The sequence below is a fragment of the Palaemon carinicauda genome, chromosome 18, assembly GCF_036898095.1.
Source record: "Palaemon carinicauda isolate YSFRI2023 chromosome 18, ASM3689809v2, whole genome shotgun sequence".
Taxonomy (NCBI): domain Eukaryota; kingdom Metazoa; phylum Arthropoda; class Malacostraca; order Decapoda; family Palaemonidae; genus Palaemon; species Palaemon carinicauda.
In genome coordinates, this window is record NC_090742.1 from 16,055,571 (window position 1) to 16,077,163 (window position 21,593).

General features: G+C 38.0%; 1 protein-coding gene across 6 annotated transcripts in view; it reads right to left on the reverse strand.

The window, feature by feature from the left end:
- The window catches only part of LOC137657633 (band 7 protein AGAP004871-like), a 980,999-nt gene that overhangs the window by 47,697 nt on the left and 911,709 nt on the right, over positions 1–21,593 (reverse strand). For 5 of the 6 annotated variants that reach the window (XM_068392022.1, XM_068392020.1, XM_068392021.1 and 2 more), the window contains 3 exons: positions 21,508–21,590; positions 14,302–14,505; positions 9,572–9,627 (listed from right to left, as the gene is read on the reverse strand). In XM_068392022.1, coding sequence (XP_068248123.1) covers positions 9,572–9,627; positions 14,302–14,505; positions 21,508–21,590 — 343 coding nt within the window. Of the gene's footprint in view, positions 1–9,274; positions 9,331–9,571; positions 9,628–14,301; positions 14,506–21,507; positions 21,591–21,593 lie in introns of all 6 variants that reach the window. The other variant, XM_068392019.1, reaches the window with a different exon arrangement.

Sequence of the window (21,593 nt, forward strand, 5' to 3'; positions counted from 1 at the left end):
GTATAATTTTTGGCTCCCTTCTCACAGTTAAATTAACATAATTTAGGTGTGTTAAGCAGAGCAATGCCATCACCGGAGGCGGCCATTTTAGGACCGTTGTCGTACGCCCTAAATGCTTTACTGTATTTAGTTAGTAGTACGATGTTCCCGGTATTTGACTATAAAGAAATTCTAGCTAGTTAGACAAAATTATACTAGTGAAGATAAGATTTACACATGTAATACTTACTCTTCTGAATAAACATTTCTTTCGTATACGATAGGGCCTCGGTGGTACTAGCGTAGCTGAGATCCCGACTCGAGTTAAGATAGCCTAACGCGTTTTAGTATACTTTAGTTACGTTATCCCCGTTTAACCTCTAGTATCGTTTTATCAATTCAGTCGGAGATATAGATATCTCCTAGAATTACTAGCATAATTCGATACTCTTCTCTTTTAGAGAAATGGGAATAAATCTTTCCTTCCCCCCCAAGTGCCGCCAGTCAGGCAACAACCCTATCTTCTGTTATTGCCATCGAGTAGTGTACTCCGGCGTGACTGGGATAGTGTTTTCTGTAGATCTTCTTTTCTGGTAAGTAGCCCGGCTTTGAAATACAACAGTAAGTCAGGGTATTCTGTCTTGATGACGACAGCGCTACCGGTGGGGAAATAGTCATTCCCCTGCAGGTTACACCGTTGTCGACCTAGGAAGTTCGGCTTCCCTAGTCCACAACCAAAAGTGGGTACCATAATTGTTGCCACCTTTTTCCCTTGCGGACTAGAAGACATGTCTTACATCCGGCAATGTCTCAGGCTAAGGAATTGTTATTCCTCAAGACGGCGCTGGTATAGGAACTATGTTTCCTTAATTTACAGCCGAAAGTAGGAGGCATACCTGCCGCCACCTTTCTCTGTAAAATATAAGACCCTTTCCCTTCCCCTTCTGTCCTTTAGTGACGGCTTAGCCGTTACGATTGCTGTGGCCGGTATTCTACAATCACCCCGATTGTCGGGCTGACTAGTTACCGGCCGGGCTCCTAAAAAGGTGGTTAGGTTGCCTCTTCGACCCTCTCCCTAACGGAAGCAAAGCTCTGGGAAAGGTTGAGTGGGCCCTGACGGCTGCCGGTGGGAAACCCATTACGCTTTGAGTATTCTTCAGTCCTTCCTTGGACTGCCATCCATAAACCCCAGTAACCGGCAGTATAGCCGACAACAGAAATTGTGGCTGGATGGGAGCTAGAATCAATGCATTCTCTCCCCTTCCATTTGAATCCTCATTCTGGAAGGCAGTAGAGACAGTAGTCCCTGCAACCCTAATTATTATACTAACCTATAATACAGTAGTCCTTCTCTCCATTCTTTCTCTCTCTCTGTTGGCTAGTGCCGCCAGGTACTAGCCTAACTCAGTAGCATACCGGCAAAACTACATTATAAGACAATACAGTAGCCAGTATTCCTGCAGTATAACAATACAGGAGTTAGAAAACTACAGTATATAATGATACAGTAGTATGAAATTTCTAACATACTCTGTATCCTTTCACAGTCCATTGTTGAGACCATTTAGAAAAAGTTGAGGTGAAGTATTCCTTCAACATTCTGATGTATCCTAGATCATCGGAACACCAATGATTACCCTTCAGTATTAATATTCTACAAGTGGTGGAGTTAGTGTTAGTATACACTGACTCCGGCTCTAAGTACGAGAGTTATTCCACTCTGTATTTTCCCTAATAAGGAAATGAAAAATATCAATATTGTAGGAGGTCACAGCAATTGCCTGGAGGGGAAACACAGATATGTGTCTTTCATATTTCCTTTCTAGCTTACTATCCTAATCTATAATAATAATAGTAATGTACACTATTTTATGCATGTGAAAAATTATCAGTGAGATAAATTACCCAATACTGTACTCATTTCACTCTTTCTTTCCTTACAGGAGGAGGCTAAGGTGAAGTGTGCAGTCCTGTTCTGCGACCACAATAAGAAAATGAAAAATATTAATATTGTAGGAGGTCACAGCAATTGCCTAGAGGGTAAACACAGATATGTGTCTTTCCTATTTCCTTTCGAGCTTACTATCCTAAGCTATAATAATACTGTAATAGTAATGTATACTATTTTATGCATGTGAAAATTTATCAGTGAAATAAACTACCCCATACTTATTTCGCTCTTTCTTTCCTTACAGGAGGAGGCTAAGGTGAAGTGTGCAGTCCTGTTCTGCAACCACAAAAGTAGGGACTTTTGTGGCCGCAAGATGTGCAGGTCTTATGCCCCCTGCTCCATCGCAACTGAAACCCTGAGGTATTGGGATCCGAGGGGTTGCACCGTCTGCTCGGCCTTGATGACCGATGGTTTTCTGTGATCCTGAGACGACGGAGTCGAGGGATACTGCGAGGGAAACGCTTTGGAAATGGGTAAGAGGGTTCCAGGAGAACTCTCTGGGACCTTCGCTGCCAAACGAAGCTATGAGATGCCTTCTGTTCCCTAATGCCCAATCCGACGCGGTTGTGCCTCAGGCACAGGTCAAGCCTCTCTTCATCCAGCTGACGATAGAGGCTGACATCAATAAGGCTCTTGAAGGCATGGACATCCATCAAGAATGGATGTCGGAGGTGTCCTCAGACACCGAAAAGGATCTTCTGCAAGAATATCCTGAAGAAGAGGTGGCCCAGCCACCCGCGGAGGAAGAAGGATCCGTATCAACGATAACGGAAGACCTTCAGTTTTCTGTGACGGCATATCAACCTGTGCCATCAATCTCTTTAGCCCCAACTCCTCATTTGGACCCGCTGATAACCAAGGGCGAGGTGCTCCTGGAGCAGCTGCAACAGATGATGGAATCGTTCCGCAAGGAACAACAGGAGATGAGGAGGTTAGTCAGAGAAGCAAAGCGCTCGGGCGTTCTCAGAGGCTCTCACAAGCCTATCAAAGTCTCCGACTTACCTTAATGCTCCGAAACCAACCCCTGGAGGTATGCGGAGTATATGCCCATGATGAATGGGAAATTGTACATCTCCGAGAAGATGGGGGCCAAACCCCTCAAAGATCTCCAATTCTGGCCTAACATTTCGGCTTACCCAGAATTTTACGTGAGATTGCGGGATGAACCAGCATCTCGAGAGGAGACGGAACCTAAGGAGGTCATGATGTTTGAACATGACAAGGCGCACGGTCTCTTGACTAGTACCCTAAAGAAAGCCAGCTATACCAACTCGAAGGTTTCAGCTTTGAGCAAGAGGCACCCTACCTTCCTTGCTCCTTCCTCCAGAGCTTTCCCCTTTTCGGTCAAAGCTCTCAACTGCATGCTGAAAGCAGTTGACGCGGGCAAACCATACCTTACGCTAGAGGAGTGCAGACCATTGTCTCTAGCTCTGCCTACCTGCGAGAAGGAATGGAACGAGGTTCATCTAACCTTCTCAGTCTTGAAACTGGATCCAGAGATAGCAGGACAACAGTTCAACGAGAACCTTCCAAAGTTGTCACAACATCTTCTGAGAAGGGAACAAGAGATAAAAGAAAGACTAGCTGCCTCTTTGTCTCTCCAGAACTGTATGGAGATGTGTACAGGCCTTTCAAATACCCCAGATATGTACATGGTCCTAGCCAAGATGCACATGGCTACCTTTGTTAAGGATATGTACGCTTTTGTAAAGGCCAGGAGGGCCTGTAGAGAGCATGTGTTTGCCAGTGTAACGGTCAAACACGCGCCCAGGAAGTTGATCACTTTATGCATCTGGGGCAAGGACCTCTTCCCAAAAGAAGTGGTCCAGGAGGTCATTGCTAAAGCCGCCACGGAGAATAAGAACCTTCTCCAAAAGTGGGGCATGTTTTCCAAGAGAAAATCATCCTCTGATGCTGGTCCCCAACCCAAGAATAGGAAGACAAAGAAGCCACGTGTGTCTCAGACCTGCACAACATCCTACTGTCACCATGACCACAGTGCCCCAAATGGTTGCCCAGCTGCAAACCACCTTCCAAATAGTGCCCCACCAGCTGGTAGTTAAGTTGCCAGTATTTAACCCAGGCTTTGAGAGGCACACCACTACCTTTCACCTTAAAGGCAGAGGCTCTAGAAGAGGCTCCTCAAGAAACCCCTCAAGGGGTAGAGGAGGATGTGGTCAGGGTAACAAACCCTCAGGAACATCTCAGCAATGAGATGCTCCAGGTAGGAGGAAGACTCTTCCACTTTCGGGATTGTTGGACCTTCAATCCGTGGGCCCTCAGCCTAATCAAGAATGGACTCGGGTGGAAATGGAACAAAACCCCACCCCCTTTTCCTCAATTCTTCCAACACTCCACCCCCTTATTGGAAGAATATACCTTAGAACTCTTGAACAAAAAGGTAATAAGGAAAACAAAGTCCATCAAATTCCAAGGAAGGCTGTTTTGTGTTCCCAAGAAAGACTCGGACAAACTCAGAGTCATTCTAGACTTGTCTCCACTCAACAAGTTCATCGAGAACAACAAGTTCCAGATGCTAACCCTACAACACCTAAGGACCCTGTTACCAAAAGGGGCGTACACAGTCTCAATAGACCTGGCAGATGCTTATTGGCACCTACCAGTCAGGCGCCCCCTCTCCTCCTACCTAGGATTCAGGCTACAGAAGACAAATTATGTCTTCACAGCCATGCCCTTTGGACTAAACATAGCCCCAAGGATATTCACAAAACTTGCGGACACAGTCGTCCAACAGCTACGCTTAGAAGGCATTCAGGTAGCGGCATACCTGGGCGACTGGCTGGTGTGGGCAGCATCCAAGACAGCTTGTCTGCAGGCAGCCACGAAGGTGATTCAGTTCCTGGATCATCTGGGCTTCAAGATCAACTAAAAGAAGTCTCGCCTTTCTCCAGCTCAGGAGTTTCAATGGTTAGGAATCCATTGGAACTTGCAGTCACACTGCCTCTCCATTCCACCGAAGAAGAAGAGAGAGATTGCGTGATCTGTCAGGAGACTACTGAAATTCAACAAGATTTCAAGACGCCAACAGGAAAGAGTACTGGGCTCTCTCCAGTTTGCAGCAGTGACAGACCCAGTGCTAAAAGCCGGTCAAGAGCCTGACAAGGACAATTCCCTTACAAACACCTCAACCTGGAACTGCAGATCGACCTCTTCGCAACGAGCGACAACAAGAAACTACCTCAATATGAGGGCCCTTACGAGGACCCTCAGGCAGAAACGACGGACGCCATGTCCCTCGATTGGAACAGATGGAATCATATCTATCTGTTCCTACCAACAAATCTCCTGCTGAAGGTCCTCAACAAGCTGAGATCCTTCAGGGGAACAGCAGCAGTAGTGGCCCCCAAATGGCCAAAGGAGAAATTGGTTCCCTCTAGTTATAGAATTGAAGCTGAAGCTGTTTCCTCTATCGAATCCAGTTCTATCCCAGCTGGTTCAGAAGTCGACTGTCTACGCTTCATCATTGAGAACCCAAAACCTACATCTCATAATTTTCTCGCCTTAGCAGCCAAGGAAAGGTTTGGGATCTCAAAAGACAACATCGACTTTATAGAAGAATACAAGTCAAAGTCAACCAGAAGACAATACGAATCGTCTTGGAAGAAATGGGTTTCCTTTGTGAAAGCAAAGGGACCAGCAGAAATCTCAAAAGACTTCTGCCTTTCCTTCTTCATCTACCTTCATGAACAAGGTCTGACTTCCACCACAATAACTACGTGTAAGTCAGCTCTGACTAAACCTCTTCTCTACGCCTTCCAGGTGGATCTGTCAAACGAAATCTTCAATAAGATTCCAAAAGCAAGCGCTAGACTCAAACCAGCAACCCCTCCAAAGCCCATATGGTCCTTGGACAAAGTCTTGCACTATGCTTCGAATATGAACAACGAAGATTGTACCCTAAAGGATCTAACACAGAAAGTGATACTCTTGTTCGCTATAGCCTCAGGGGCTAGAGTTAGTGAAATAGTGGCCCTATCTAGAAACGAAGGCCATATTCAGTTCACAGACGAGGGAGAACTGAATCTTTTCCCCGATCCTACCTTTCTCGCCAAAAACGAGCTGCCCACCAAAAGGTGGGGTCCTTGGAGAATCTGCACTCTGAAGGAAGATGTCTCTCTATGTCCAGTAGAGTGTCTTAAGGTCTATCTTACAGTAGAGTGTCTTAAGGTCTATCTTCGAAGAACTTCAGACTTCAAGGAGGGACAGCTCTTCCTAGGCGAAACCTCAGGATCAAACTTATCCCTAAAACAACTAAGGGCAAAACTCACCTGACAGTACACCCGCAGGTCACGATCCTAGAAAAGTTGCTTCCTCGTTGAACTTCTTTCAACATGTGGACTTTGATAGATTTCGCTCATATACGGGGTGGAAATCATCTAGAGTTTTCTATAAACATTACGCGAAGCATGTGCATGAAGTAAAACACTTTGTGATGGTGGCAGGTAGTGTCGTCTAGGGCTGCGATGAACAGTGGACTGTTTTGGGACTTAACAGTGTATTGGGTGAACGGGTATTAGCATCCTCGAGTGTAATACCTTTTAATGAGAATCACTATGGTGATTTGTGGACTGTTCTACATAGGTGTAGAATCTAACCAATAACACCAGTGCCGTGTGAAAATTTGTACACAGTGTTGAAACATATCCAACATCTAAGTGAAATCAATCATGTAATTTCACAATAGTGAGTGGCATTTACAAATGAACTAACAGATATATATTCTCTTCCCTTACAGGTTAAAAATATATATATCCAGAGATGTAGATATGTTACAAAAATTCTTTCTATGATACATTTTGCTTTTTGTATTTTTATATTTTGTCTATAGAAATAAAAGACATATAAATGTATCTGCGTCTTATTTGCCCTTCATGAATACGAATAAACGATCCAGAGCCTTTTATTTTCCTAAAATAATATGCTTGAGATTAAAACCTCTGAAAGAACAACCTGGTAATCTTTACAAGTTCCACATTGTTCCTACAGAATACAAACTTTGAGACGCCTCATAGTCAATATCGACAATTTCCCTGCAGGGGACAGGAAGCCCCAAGTTAGTTCCAAACTTAGCGGATATGACAAATAACGGTAATGTCATATATGTGAGGTCTGGGAGACCATATAAGGAACTCAAGTCAAAGTAAAGGCACTTATACAAACCCACAGATATAGTACTTTTAAGTAATTCTCTGGTAAACTTCCATCAGGACGACATGGCTGAGCCCAAAAAACGGATTTTGAGTAAAGCGAAACATCTATTTTTGGGTGATATGGCCATGTCATCCTGATGGACCCTCCCGTCCTACAAAAAGGAGTATACAACTATGTAACGAAAGACCCCACCCGAAACTACTCTATCTGCAGCTCTCCATGCCTAAATACAAAAAGGAATAGTTACGCCGTAGTAGTACTGGGAGGGGATCCACCGGGTAACCTTGATAACGGCTCCCCTTCATTTTCGCCACTCTTCCCCCTCTAATTGTAAAATCTATTCGGGGTGAAGATTGCCATGTGTCGTACCAAGAAATATGTCCCCTGATATTATGCGATATCCTTAAAACTTATATTAAGGATACTTGCGCCAAGAGTTAGAATTCTGGGAACCTGTGGTTAATTCTCTGGGAGTATCACTGTAGCCAAATATCCCTTAGGAAAGCTGCCTAAAGGAACCTTTCATTAGGACGACATGGCCATATCACCCAAAAATAGATTTTTCGCTTTGCTCAAAATCCATTATATACACATACAATATATATATATATATATATATATATATATATATATATATATATATATATATATATTAGAGAGAGAGAAAGAGAGAGAGAGAGAGAGAGAGAGAGAGAGAGAGAGAGAGAGAGAGAGAGAGAGAGAGAGAGAGAGAGAGAGGGGCAAGCTAATATTGTTATTGTTCTCATTATCACTATTATTAATTTGATTACTCTATTTTTCAAATGCAGTACAATACTCTCTTTATCAGTGTCTAATTATCATGTGTATATGAAATGTATTATACAGTATATGTATAGTGTTTACTATTATCCACAGTATTATCCACAGTAGGCTGTTATTACAATCACATGGTCATATGTATCTTCTTTGGCAGAAGATTTGAAAAACAAAACACTATACCGTATACTGCATGATTGAAGATTTCTTTAACATCTTTTTGCAATTAAAGATATCCTGAAGTGAATCAAAGAAAATTAATGTCTTGGTATAAACATCAGAAATTAAAGACAAAATGGCCTTATGTAAGTTTCATGTGTTTCTCCTGAAGTTCTCTTATAGCTAATTCTAACACGCATACCAGCCACAACCTAGTCAATGCTATGTTGTATGCCATTATAGAAGCATCGTACACATATCATACCCTGCAACACAACATCAAGGAATGTTTTGAAATAAAAAATGGGAAATTTGATAAAAAAAAAATTTAGGGAGGTCTGCAATATGAAGGTAACTCTCTTGAACAGATCCGGAAAGAGGCAAACGAACAACGTATAATAAAAGGTCGTGCATTGCAAAGTAGTGATAAAGGTAACAGAGTCATTTTACAGCAAACTGCAGGGTAGACAGGCTTTGAATTTCTTTACTAATTACGAGCAGGAAAACACAGGAAGTCATATGGGGCAACAGGCAGAACCAGATTGGAAGACCTATAACCTACTTGAGGTGATGTGTATTGTAGAATAGTTAATAAAGGTAGCTTTACCTTTTGAAGATGTGTATGAATCTAAGAGAGATGCCAAGAAGAATGATTTTATTGCGTTCTTGAGCAACTGAGAAATTCTGTAGTTTTGAAACTCATATAGGCTAGATATGATGGGACTCCTGAGTATCAGGGCAGGTATATACTTTAGAAATTGATATAGATGTGATGGGACTTTCTGAGTACCTGGGCAGGTTTGTACTTTTGAAAATAATGATTACATGAAAATAATTCTTGAATAACTCGAACAATTACGTACTTTTGAATTAATAACGAACTGATGATAATTTTTAAAACACTGAAAAATTTTGTACTGGTGAAATTAATAACATACCACCAATTATAACTATAAATTCTGACTGTAATTTCAAGTGATTGACCAATCAAACTAATATTAAGAAATTTCAACAAATATTGACCAAATACCGATGCAATTATTAAAAGACAAATTTTGCTTTGTTACATATAATACAAATCACCCAAGAGGTACAAGTTTACTTCAAATCTCCCATAATGGAGGGCAGGGGCAAGGAGGAAGGGCAACGGGAAGGGAAAGGCGCCAAATGAAGGGACAGGGGCTAGCAGGGTTATGCCAATGAATCTTTACTCACATTTCAACCCTTTCCACCTTTATGCCCCAATTCTCTGTGGCATCATCTAACACTCCCTGTAAGGATGAAGCAGGATGTTGTCACTGTTTTGTCACCACCATACATTCAAAGTGAATGAGACTTAATCCTATTCTTGGTAGAAGCAGATGTGCTGAGATTATCACAGTGAGAGTGACAGAGAGAGAGAGATTCTTTTAACCTTTACTAATGAATCTTTGATAGAATTTCTCTCACTTTTGACCAGCACCAACACCCCTGCTTCCACCAAAGAAATCAAAATAAGAAAGAAGTACTTACAATTCCACCCGTTCTACCTTGATTCCCCAGTCGTTTGTTGGTCCATCCAGATAAGTCTGTAATGATCTGAAATTGCAGCTAAAAGGAGAATTGTCTGCATTCCCTTCCCATTGGTCCATTTTTTTTTATGATTCATGAGAAGAGATGCTTTCATTAGTTTCCTCAATTCTTGGAACGTCATGTAAGTTGAGATCAATTTACTAAGAAATTTTGGCTATTAAGATTATATGATTTACTAAAACTATATTTTATTTAAAGATGAAAACTTTAAGACACAAAGATTTTATTCATAAAATAAATGCTCAGCAAGAATTACGAAAATTGTTAATTGTAATTATAGCAACATAACTACCACATGTAATATGTGTAAAATTGTATTACATACATACATAATACATTATATTTTTATATTTGTCAAATGTAGAACCATTTCTACATATACGATTGGAGTGGTAGGATTTGAGCTTTTGTATTCTAATGTGGACTTAAATGTCAGTGAAACAAATTTAGTCAATTTTCTTAATCAATGCTGTATTAAGGATTTTTAAAAGTTATATTACTATTGTTATCATGAAGCATTTTTCAAATTTTCATGACAGCTGGGATAATTTCAGTTCCGAGTTATCAAGTTATTAATATAAAACTTGAAAAATATATTGTAATTTGCAAACCTATGTAATTCAACTTTCATGTTTACAATTACAAATGCACAGATGATATATATACTGTATACAGTATATATAATATATATATAATATATATATACAGTATATTATACTCATGAATTTCATAATACACCTATTTCTCCTTGAAGTGGGAGGTGCCAGTAGATTTCAGCTTCCTTATAACTCTCGACCAGTCATTGGAGGGAGAGGTTGCCAGCTCCTTGGTACCTGTTTTTGTCCTTGACTGAGCAATACTGGCACCAATTTACATCTGAGTGGACTCGCGAAATAATCTGAGATCATACACAGTCCAAGAGATCAACAGGCTGAGTATGTATATTTGCGTTGGTATTTATTTTATTTAAAAAAATATCCTGACAAATTCTAAACATAAGCAATTATCTTTTCCTTAAGTTTCACCAGTCATATGATGATAGATATCTGTTGTCAAGACAAAGCAAAATAAGACCACAGTTTATTAGAAACTTTTTTGGTTTCTTTTAGCTATAGGCAAAAAAATTTGTCTCCTTAAATTTCTATGAAATATGTGATACTTAGTCAAATCTCTGGTAAGTAATTCAGCAGTGAAAATAATTTAAGAACCAAGAGTAATTACTATCTTTCACTGTATTTGATGTAAGCTTATCAATACCCTGTATCATGCAGAGGGGTATGATATGCATAAAATCAAATGAATGAATAGTTCTCCTAATCTGGTACAGTATATATTTAATTAGAAAGATGTAATCAAGTAATATTCCTTTTTATATCATCCTTTTTTATCAACAGGATAATTATTTGTTCAAAATATACAAAATGTTTTTTATTACAATGCCATTTTTATGCATTTTTGTTGGGGGAAGGAATTATTAGCTTCAATTGTACTATACTGTATATACAACTCATTTAAAATTCTAGGTGTGATTCTTGATTGAAAATATACTTTTGAGAAACAGCCAGTCTGTTTCTTCTTCAGTTGAACAAAACTTGGCATATTAGATTTTTAATATACAATCTATACTGAGGAAATATTTTAATTCTTCCACTTTACCATGTTTTGAGTATTGTTCTCCTGTCTGGTCTTCAGCTGTTGATTACCATGTTAATTTGTTGGCCAAAAATTTGTAGTCTGTTAAATTCCTTATCCCTGATCTGAATATTAAGCTCTGGCACTATCATTCAGTTAGTTCTTTGTGCATCTTGCACTGGATTTTTCATGATTCTGACCATCCTTTACACTCAGGTCTTCCCGGAACTGTAACATCTTATATGCAGTACTAGGTATATGGTTAATTCTAACAGTTTTGCCATTCAAAAGGCTCGATACTACACAGTATTCTCAAAGTTTTATTCCAGTTGGAACCAGACAGTGGAAGGATTTCTCTAGTCTGGTAGTTAAATCAGTGGAACCTCAGTTCAAAAATTGTTGGAAATGCTTTTCTGTTGAACAGGCTCAGTTAGTTCTTTGTGCATCTTGCACTGGATATTTCATGATTCTGACCATCCTTTACACTCAGGTCTTCCCGGAACTGTAACATCTTATATGCAGTACTAGGTATATGGTTAATTCTAACAGTTTTGCCATTCAAAAGGCTCGATACTACACAGTATTCTCAAAGTTTTATTCCAGTTGGAACCAGACAGTGGAAGGATTTCTCTAGTCTGGTAGTTAAATCAGTGGAACCTCAGTTCAAAAATTGTTGGAAATGCTTTTCTGTTGAACAGGCTCAGTTAGTTCTTTGTGCATCTTGCACTGGATATTTCATGATTCTGACCATCCTTTACACTCAGGTCTTCCCGGAACTGTAACATCTTATATGCAGTACTAGGTATATGGTTAATTCTAACAGTTTTGCCATTCAAAAGGCTCAATACTACACAGTATTCTCAAAGTTTTATTCCAGTTGGAACCAGACAGTGGAAGGATTTCTCTAGTCTGGTAGTTAAATCAGTGGAACCTCAGTTCAAAAATTGTTGGAAATGCTTTTCTGTTGAACAGGCTCACCGAAGTCTGGTTTTATAGTTTATGCATGCCTAATCTATTTAATGTTATCTAAATTTATTTTATATTTCTTCATTATTTATAGTTTATTTGTTACTTATCTACAGTATTGCCTTTCTGTACTGGGCTGCTCTCCCTGTTGTTGTCCATGGGTTTGTAGATTTCTGCTTTTTCTATTAGGGTTGTAGCCTGGCTAGTAATAATAATCTCGTATTTTCGCAATTTTCTAAGCTTTCCAATCACCGTCTAAGATTAAGTGGTCCTACTTCTGCTATTCTGAAATTTTACCCATCTAAAATCTCATAGACCTCTCGTCACCCATAGGGGAAAATCAACTAGTAATTCCTTTTCAAACCATACTTGCATCTGATCATCCATTCTCAGGGAACTTCAAAGAATTTGTCACCATTATTGATATCTTGAAGGCATCTAGCAGATTTCACAGATTCTGGCATATGGATCTTCGAGTCAAAATCCCTACCTGTGGCTCAACTCCTCAACGCAAACCAATTGCATGTTTCTTATAAGACTGGTCTACTTTTTGTCAACGATGGTCTTACATGTACCAAATCTTAATTCCAGTCGTGTTCATCTAAAAATCACTCATAAGAAGTAGAGGGATTGCAGAAGTATATCGTATATGATTAGTGGCTAAGTCCTTTCTCCACTCCAGCTAGGGCTGGGTGGGTTGGAATCAGGCATAGGTTGCTAAAAACTCGGCCGGTAGGCCTTAGGGACACCCATATACCTGCCATTCCCAGTTCACAGTACAGTTAAGGTTGGGATTTTACCTTGAAATACATAAAACTATGACTGTTGAACTCTGGATTCCAAGATTACGATTTAATACAGCAACCAGGAGGATCTGTTCCCTGGCCTTGCCTTTCTCCAAAATTCCTGCTCGAAACTCTTCAGAAATGATCTTTCATCAATGAAGCCAGTTTACTCCACTAACTTGTTCACATTTTTTGAATGGTTTGTAAAAGTGTATGTGGAATTCTGGGTAGTATCTCTGGTTTTGACTTATGAAACATGGTTTATTTTCATATTTCAAAAATAAATTTCCTTCAAATCAATTGCCTCGCACTTCCTGTACTTTTGCAATCAAGTTTGAAATTTATTATATATGGAGACCCTCCAGGCTATCAACACAAAGACAAGGCCATGATATTCTTATATATAACTGAAACCCTAGTCTCATTTAAATTTATATTTATTTGTGCATTTAATGTAGGCTCGACAACTAAAGGTGCATATATCCCATTGAAGGGGTATCTTTTAACAGGGTTGATGAATTCTGAGGGAGATCTCTTGATTTCATTTGCTTGATGCTTCATGGTAATAGTGGAGTAAGTATAGACTTCAAGAGGACGTGCTGTTTACCCAAACTAGTTTCTGTAGATAACTAAATCTCTCATAAGGGATAAAAAAAGGGAAATATTGTTTACATATACAGTACATTAATAAAAAAAGGTCCCAGTGATTTTGAAAAAAAATTAGAACTAGGAAAATATTGTCTACATATAATAAAAAAAGGTTACTGTATGGTGATTCTAACTAACAAATATTCAATGAATCTAATCAACTCTGGATGAAGAAAATATAATTATGTACTGTATAGACACAGTAAATCCTCGGGTTACAACGGTTTTGTCTGGCATCGTTTTGTGGATAGAATAGAGCTCCCCATAAAAAATATTTTTGTTGATTTTTCCTATCATCCTTCTATATTTACGTTTCGAGTGTGTTATTTTAGTACTGTACTAGGCATGTTTACTCATAATAAACTGTGATTTTATGTTATAGCTTGTGAGTGTTCATTACTGTATTTAGGCATGTTTTGACTTATATCAAAACTTGTTACGAAACGCCATAAGAACAGATCTCTGTTGTAACCTGAGGACCTATTACATTTATAAAAATAAGAAAAGACAAAATATACCCTTTTTATAATTTTCTCAACATGCATTGGTTTGATAATTATGTTTACTTGAGCAACCCCCACTGAAACGAAATCCAAAAAATCGAAAGAAAATGTAAAAGGTCACTGTGTGTGATTTTACCTGCATGTCGCAAGAGATGGACTCTCGGTCTCCTAGGATCTCATGCAAATTCTTCGTACCCAGCATATTCCTGAGAGTAGTCTGGGCCAGAAGGCGCGTCGAATGATGGGCGTTCTCTACATTCGCCACACTGACGGTGGCGTTGCTCACCCTGTAGTAGACGACGGCATCCACACTCACCGTTACACTGTCCTTAGTTAGGACCTGTACATAAGGGTAGGAAGTCACTATAGAAGGTAGTTGTAAGATTTATTTGTTCAGCCGATTGGTGATGTTCTTTGCATTACCAAGTAAATGTTAGCATTCTACTGCTTTAGTATTCCTTTAACTTGCACAAATTAGATTTAGATTTTAGTACAGTATTGTCAATTGATTCTAAAAAAATTTTCATGAGTTAAAACATAGGACTTTAAGATTTGTAGAAGGCAGAAAATTAGGTATTTTTTAATCCTTTAAAAACATATATCTCATTAGATTTACAGGAAACCCTAAGCAAAGTAGAATTTGTTGTATGATGAGAGTAAATTATATATTTAGAAGTGTTCATTGCTTCCTTGTTTATGAGTGTCATGGTGTATCCCACATTGTTAAGCCATTTAAATGTTATGAGTATGGCAACTGAACTTTCATAACATTCCTGCCTGTAACAAAGTATGCATGTAAAACTGCTTGTTGAAATTTACATGCCCATCCCTTACAAACATTTCTAACTTCTGTAGCAAATCATGTCAGTTGCATGTAACAATACTATTTCGTAATAATTCCGACATCTTCAACAGAAAATTTATTTTAGTGTTCTTGCATAATATCACATCTGAACAGTGTTTAAAATAATATCTTCTTTATCAAAGAAAATGTCTATTAAAGCCAAAAAAAAAGGCATCTTGGATATTACAAAAGGATGAATATGATGGACACTCACAAGGAAAGGGTTACTATACATGTAAAGGCTAAACACCTAAACACAAAAAAAGAAGAAAAAATCTAGAATGTTATGTTCTCCCACCCAACACTCCTCTCTTCAAATGCAGATAGAAAAGTGCTTCATTGTATGCACAACAAGAACTACTAGGTTGCTTTGGAAGGGGTTTCAGAAAGGGATTACATTCTGAGTTGCAAGTTGCAACAGCACTTGTCTTGCTCTACTGATTGGTTGCACATGCGTGTTGAGGTGAGAACAAATAGATACAAATGGGGTGGCATTAAAAACACTGCTATTTTTGAAAGGGAGGGATAACTCGAGAAAAGTATACAATCAGAGAAAATATTGTATGACATTTAGTCGAGATTAATTAAAGAACATGTGGCAGTAAAATTTAATTTTCTTTAATTTTAGTAATTTTTCACCGTGAGACTTATCGCATGTATGAACCTGGCATGGTTAATACTTATATAAATACAGTATTGACCACATCTGAAGTTTTGGAATGGGGTAAGAAAGGGGGGGGGGGCAAAAAAGGATCTAATTTTCAAAGGAAGTTTTGGTATAATTTCAAGATTTACATTGGTTAGACGGATCTAACTTGTCTTGTAAATTTTAAATTCTTATTTTATTTTCGTTTTGAATAAATACATAAAGAGGTTAGATTGGTTTCGTAGTATCAAAAAGGGCACGGTTAACTTACTTCACACAGTTTGCGATTACTCCCTTACATGCTGCTTCTTGTAATCATATTACTGGTACCGTAATTAGCAAGCACGACTCTCATAAGCAAGGCATCGTTTAAATGTGATATCAGAAACAGGCATCTCTCTCTCTCTCTCTCTCTCTCTCTCTCTCTCTCTCTCTCTCTCTCTCTCTCTCTCTCTCTCTCTCGATAACTTTTAATGAGCCACCATACTTTCATATATACTTCTCAACAATCTACATAATCTTAGTCGGTGTCCTTAATTTTCAGGCCATTTAAGAAACAATTTGTAATTATTTATTTTCTAATTTATTCATTTGGTTTTCATTATCCAGTGGTACTGCAGCGAATATTGTTGTTAATAGGCGACAGAGACTATTTTTGGCAATTTTATGAGAAAGGGAAAAATCACACACTATAAGAAACTACTGGCAAAAGCTTGAAATATTTGTGAGAGGTTAAATTTTTAGGTTATAGACCGTTTAGTCAAACCGACTTGTGATGATTTGGTTCAAGAGGTGGTCTCTTTTTCTGATGCATCAAGTTGAACATACACTATAATATAGTACTGACGGTAAAACATTGTAGGGTAAATGACACAAGTAACTAGACTGCCTACGCAAATACGTTTATTTTTTTTTTCCTACACAATGGTATGTCTTCAAGGTTAACGAAAATATTAAAGATTATCGTCAGTAAATGTTAAATTATAAAACTATATGCTCCAGTGAAGTTATTCGAATCTAAATATCTTCAGCCAGACTTTTGCGTACAGTATAATTTTACGAACCAATTAAGAATTAATGTCGTTAAGTAACAAAAATAGACTACTACTGCCTATTGCCTGAATAAAAAAAAAATATTGATAAAGGCGAGTAGAGTGGTAAGGGTAAGGCTGAAGAGTATATTTAAAAAATATATGAAATATTAAGAATACTACCCAATTTATACACATCTCTTCATTTGGACACAAATTTAATTCATTATCGATTAACAGTTCCCGCAACTATAGTCCATTTCTTTTAGCGAGTCATTTGCACTGACTCGCAGGGGTGCCCTTTTAGCTCGGGAAAGTTTCCTGATCGCTGATTGGTTGGACAAGATAATTCTAACCAATCAGCGACCACGGAAGTTTTCTGAGCTAAAAGGGCACCGTTGCGAGTCGGTGCAAATATGACTCGCTAAAAGAAATGGACTATAGTGTCTTTTTCGCTCTAATAGTGATAACATCAAAGACTGATACGAGGACGTTCTACTATACATTAGCAATTTTCACACACATCTTGCATAAGTTTATTTTCAAACGTTTTCCTTCCCTAACCCTATTCAGTTATTCTGGGGGCCTCTTTTTTCATCCCTTTTCATTTATAAATGCTTTAAAACAGTATGAACATTCAAAGAAGATAGGGCATGACGGGTAGTTATATCATAATAATAATGACGGATTTTAATAACCTTATTGATAAATATTTAACATGTTATGTTTTGGATCTGTGGGCATCAGGCAAAAATAAATTCACTGGTAGATCATGCATGCGTATGTAACTCTTCTGTAATACTTCATGCACATTATACTGTAGTCAGCTCAGAAAAAAAAGATATTGCATTAGTTCATATTTGAGAGAGAGAGAGAGAGAGAGAGAGAGAGAGAGAGAGAGAGAGAGAGAGAGAAAGAGAGAGAGAGAGAGAGAGAGAGAGAGAGAGAGAGAGAGAGAGAGAGATTAAATTAAGGAAAATGACAACTACTTCAAAATACTTGCTGAGAGAGAGAGAGAGAGAGAGAGAGAGAGAGAGAGAGAGAGAGAGAGAGAGAGAGAGAGACCATACGTCAAAATACTTGCTAGAAAAGGCTCTTCTGCTGATAAAGGACATCCTAGTTTACCACAAAGTAATTACATAGATTAAAATCTCTGAGTAAAAGGTTAAGAATATTTCTTCCTCCACCGATATCTTTTAATAAAGATTTAGTCACTTTTTCGTAATGGTTTAATTGATTTGGCTTTTCCTTCTTTACTTTTAGTATTACTACTTATTTATTTGAGCTTCTGCAAGACTGTTATTTAGAAATTAACCAGGTTTCAAAATATAAGTAGAATTTCTTTTATTTACTGGGGTACATAATCTGGCCAAGCAACATTATTAAAACAGTTATAAGCGAGTTAAGTCTATTGAAAACTAGATTGATAGAAGAAATTTTCAGTAAACGGAAGCAAATTTATCTGAGTTAGCAAGTGAGTCATGCTAGTTGTTTTCATAAATACATATTCAAGTTGAATTACATTTTCGGGGTGAAGACATATATATATATATATATATATATATATATATATATATATATATATATATATAAATATATATATATATATATATATATATATATAAATATATATATATATATATATATATATATATAATATATATATATATATATATATATATATATATATATATATATATATATATATATATATAATGTGTGTGTATGTATATATTCAACGAATCTATAAAACGCTCTTCTAACAATTCAATTATTTATATGAATACGTAAATTAATTCTTAATTATTGTATAATCTTTGCTACCTGTAATTCATTTATATTATTAACAACTCGAAGAACGAATGATATCGCATTGCGAGTATAACACCTTTCAGTTTGGCTTTAAGGTAGGGAGGGCGGGTGGGTGGGTTGATTTTATAATAAAACACAACCTACTGAAAACAGAATGAACAAGGATGAGATTATGAGGGCTGAGGTCAAGGGGGGGGGGGGGGTTATAACATACCATGTCATGTGGGAAAGGGAAAGGGGTGGGGGTGGGGGGGGAGATAGGAGGGATCTACCCACCTCTTGTGGAGGGACATCAAACGTGACAGTCCGCAGATCGACTTTTCGGGACGTCTCTATACAAGGAAGCGTGAAAAAGATGCCTGCAAAATGCGATTGGATGCCGTGAGGTACGAGGGAGATTGGGGGGAGGGGGTTAAAAAAAAGGGAGGGGGGGGGGGCAGCAGAGCAGGACACAAGACGAAATAGTGAGGGAAGGGTGTGAGTGATATATAGAATTTGGGAGAGTAGAGGTGAGGTCATACATTGCTTCGTTCAGTAACTAAGGGATTCGTAGACTCAAAAATAAAATAAAAAACCCGGTTAAGAAAAGAGTGAGAAATTCCATCTGTCCGGCAAAGGGGGGGGGGGGGTTAGTTGATACGGTTGCGATTGTTCAAGTTGTTAATTGCTTTGTCAATGATTAAGGAATTGAAGATTTGATACCCTGGTTGGCAGGAGATTTGCCGAAGGAAGGCTGCATTATTTAAATGTAAAACAGAACAGACACAGATCATAAATAGAAAGGAAATTCAGGCTTACAAAATTAACTTCATTGGCAAAAAAAAAAAAAAAAAAAAAAAAAAAAAAACTAGGAGGAGGGTGATTATTACCATTCAATATCTATCAAGAAATACAAATGCATGAAATATGCAAATTAATAATAAAGCCACAAAAAAATCACGGGTTCTTATTATATGAAAGCTGAAATAGACCTTTTTGTAGGCTGATGAACATAGTAATAAAAAGTCAAATACCATTAGATCTGATCAACCTTTTCCTGTTTTTTCTGACAATCTAAAATAAAAGCAAAAGAAGCAGAAACTCGCAAGCAGCAGCAATCTAGCTAAAATAAAATAAAAAATGGATTAAAAGGATAATTGCTCCAGCAATATATAAAAAAAAATATTTAAAAAAAAAAAAGGAATTTGGGGAGGAAAGAGAAGGAATTTAATAAATACAGGTATCCCGTTGTCACAAGGAGAGAGAATTTAATTTTAATTTTATTTTAACAATTCCTCGAGTACCGTTCATGGGGATGCCTTCGACCTGTTATCAAAGCATTGACAGGATTAAGCTAATTTTGAAAAGGAACGCCGATATAAGCGTGGGGTCACGGAGATTTGACGTTCGATGCAATACACTACAGTATAACAATGGCCATTGAATATTCTGTGTGGAATTTGAAGCATACGTTAAACAGTTTGTTACTGATGAAAGTTGGCCCGAGAGATGGAATCATGATTAGTAATAGCAAACTTCGTTCCAGCCGACCAGACTTGGAATCAAAACACAGTTGGGAATAGGAAGAGGACGATAAGAGGGGAGGAGGAGGCAAGAAGATAAAAAGAAATATAAAATTAGGTGACAAGACTTTCTGAAAAATATTTGGCATTAAAAGTAAATCTAGTTTGACTCTACTAATCTCTCAGCACAAATATGCACTCGGCATGTATCGGGCGATAACGTACACACACATACATACGTGCGCGCGCACACGTACAAAGAGAGAGTAACATCATTCTAACAAGGGGGAAAATCATAGCTGTGCCTGCAGTGAAAGAGAATAGGCCGTTACTAGAGGGGGGCGGCGACCCAGGGCGCCCAAAGAGGAGGGAGAACATTCTGCTCGACGTACCTACAGTGTGCCATGATCATGCACCGAGGAAAAAAGCGACCACAAAGTATACTCATACGTACATGGATGCATACATGCATATATACACATGTATGTATATAAGCATATATATATATATATATATATATATATATATATATATATATATATATATTATATATATGATAAATTATGCAGATTTAGACGTGTTTTTCATATTCAAATAAGCCCTATAATTTAATACATTAATGTCTGGATTCTCTTACCTACCTCGGGATCAGAGTTCCAAAGCGAAACCACTCAAAGACAATAGCATCTGACCGGCCGGGAACCGAGGTCGGTAAAGAGAACCCAGACATTAATATAATAAAATATATGGCTTATTTGAATATGAAAAAAAAAAAACATATGTATTTATATACATAATCGTGCATGTAGGAATATATGCAAACATGTAAGTATGTATGTATGTACATACACAGTTTTATTTATATATACAATCATATTAACTACACATGCGCTGCAAAAAATGAAAAAAAGAAAGATGTGTTCCCCTTGATGTGCATTCCTTGTGTTCAAATCCCGGGAAAACCGGTTAAACAATGCAAGTTTATACTTATCATTTGAAGAAAAAAAGTTTCTTGTACAGATTCAATTCTACATATAAACTGAGAGATGTAAATTATACAGCAGAAATCCATTCCAAGGAGAACACAGTTTCCCAGACGGTGAATAATAAATAACTTTTCAATCTGATTTTTAATCCCCATTTGGCAGTGAGAGATCATTTGCATATTCCAACAAGACTACTGTTCAGACCGAGCTTGTGGTTGATTGTGACAAAGCTGAGAACGGAGATGGTGGGAGAACAAAAGGAGAGAGAGAGAGAGAGAGAGAGAGAGAGAGAGAGAGAGAGAGAGAGAGAGAGAGAGAGAGAGAGAGAGAGAGAGAGCATAAAGGTGTGTAGAACTCTGTTGAAATCGAAGTTATATATGAAGAAACGAATGCTATAAATGAAAACAAAGTGAATCACACGATTGAGAGAGGAAAAGAACGAGTTGGACATGGTATCGGTGAGCGGAGGGATTATAATAGATATAAATATATATTTTTTTTTCATTCTCAAAACAACTTGCCTCTTGGGGAGGAACATCAAATACACTGGTCCTCAAGTCGACCTTTGAGTACGACTCAATGCATGGTAATATGAAGAAGATGCCTG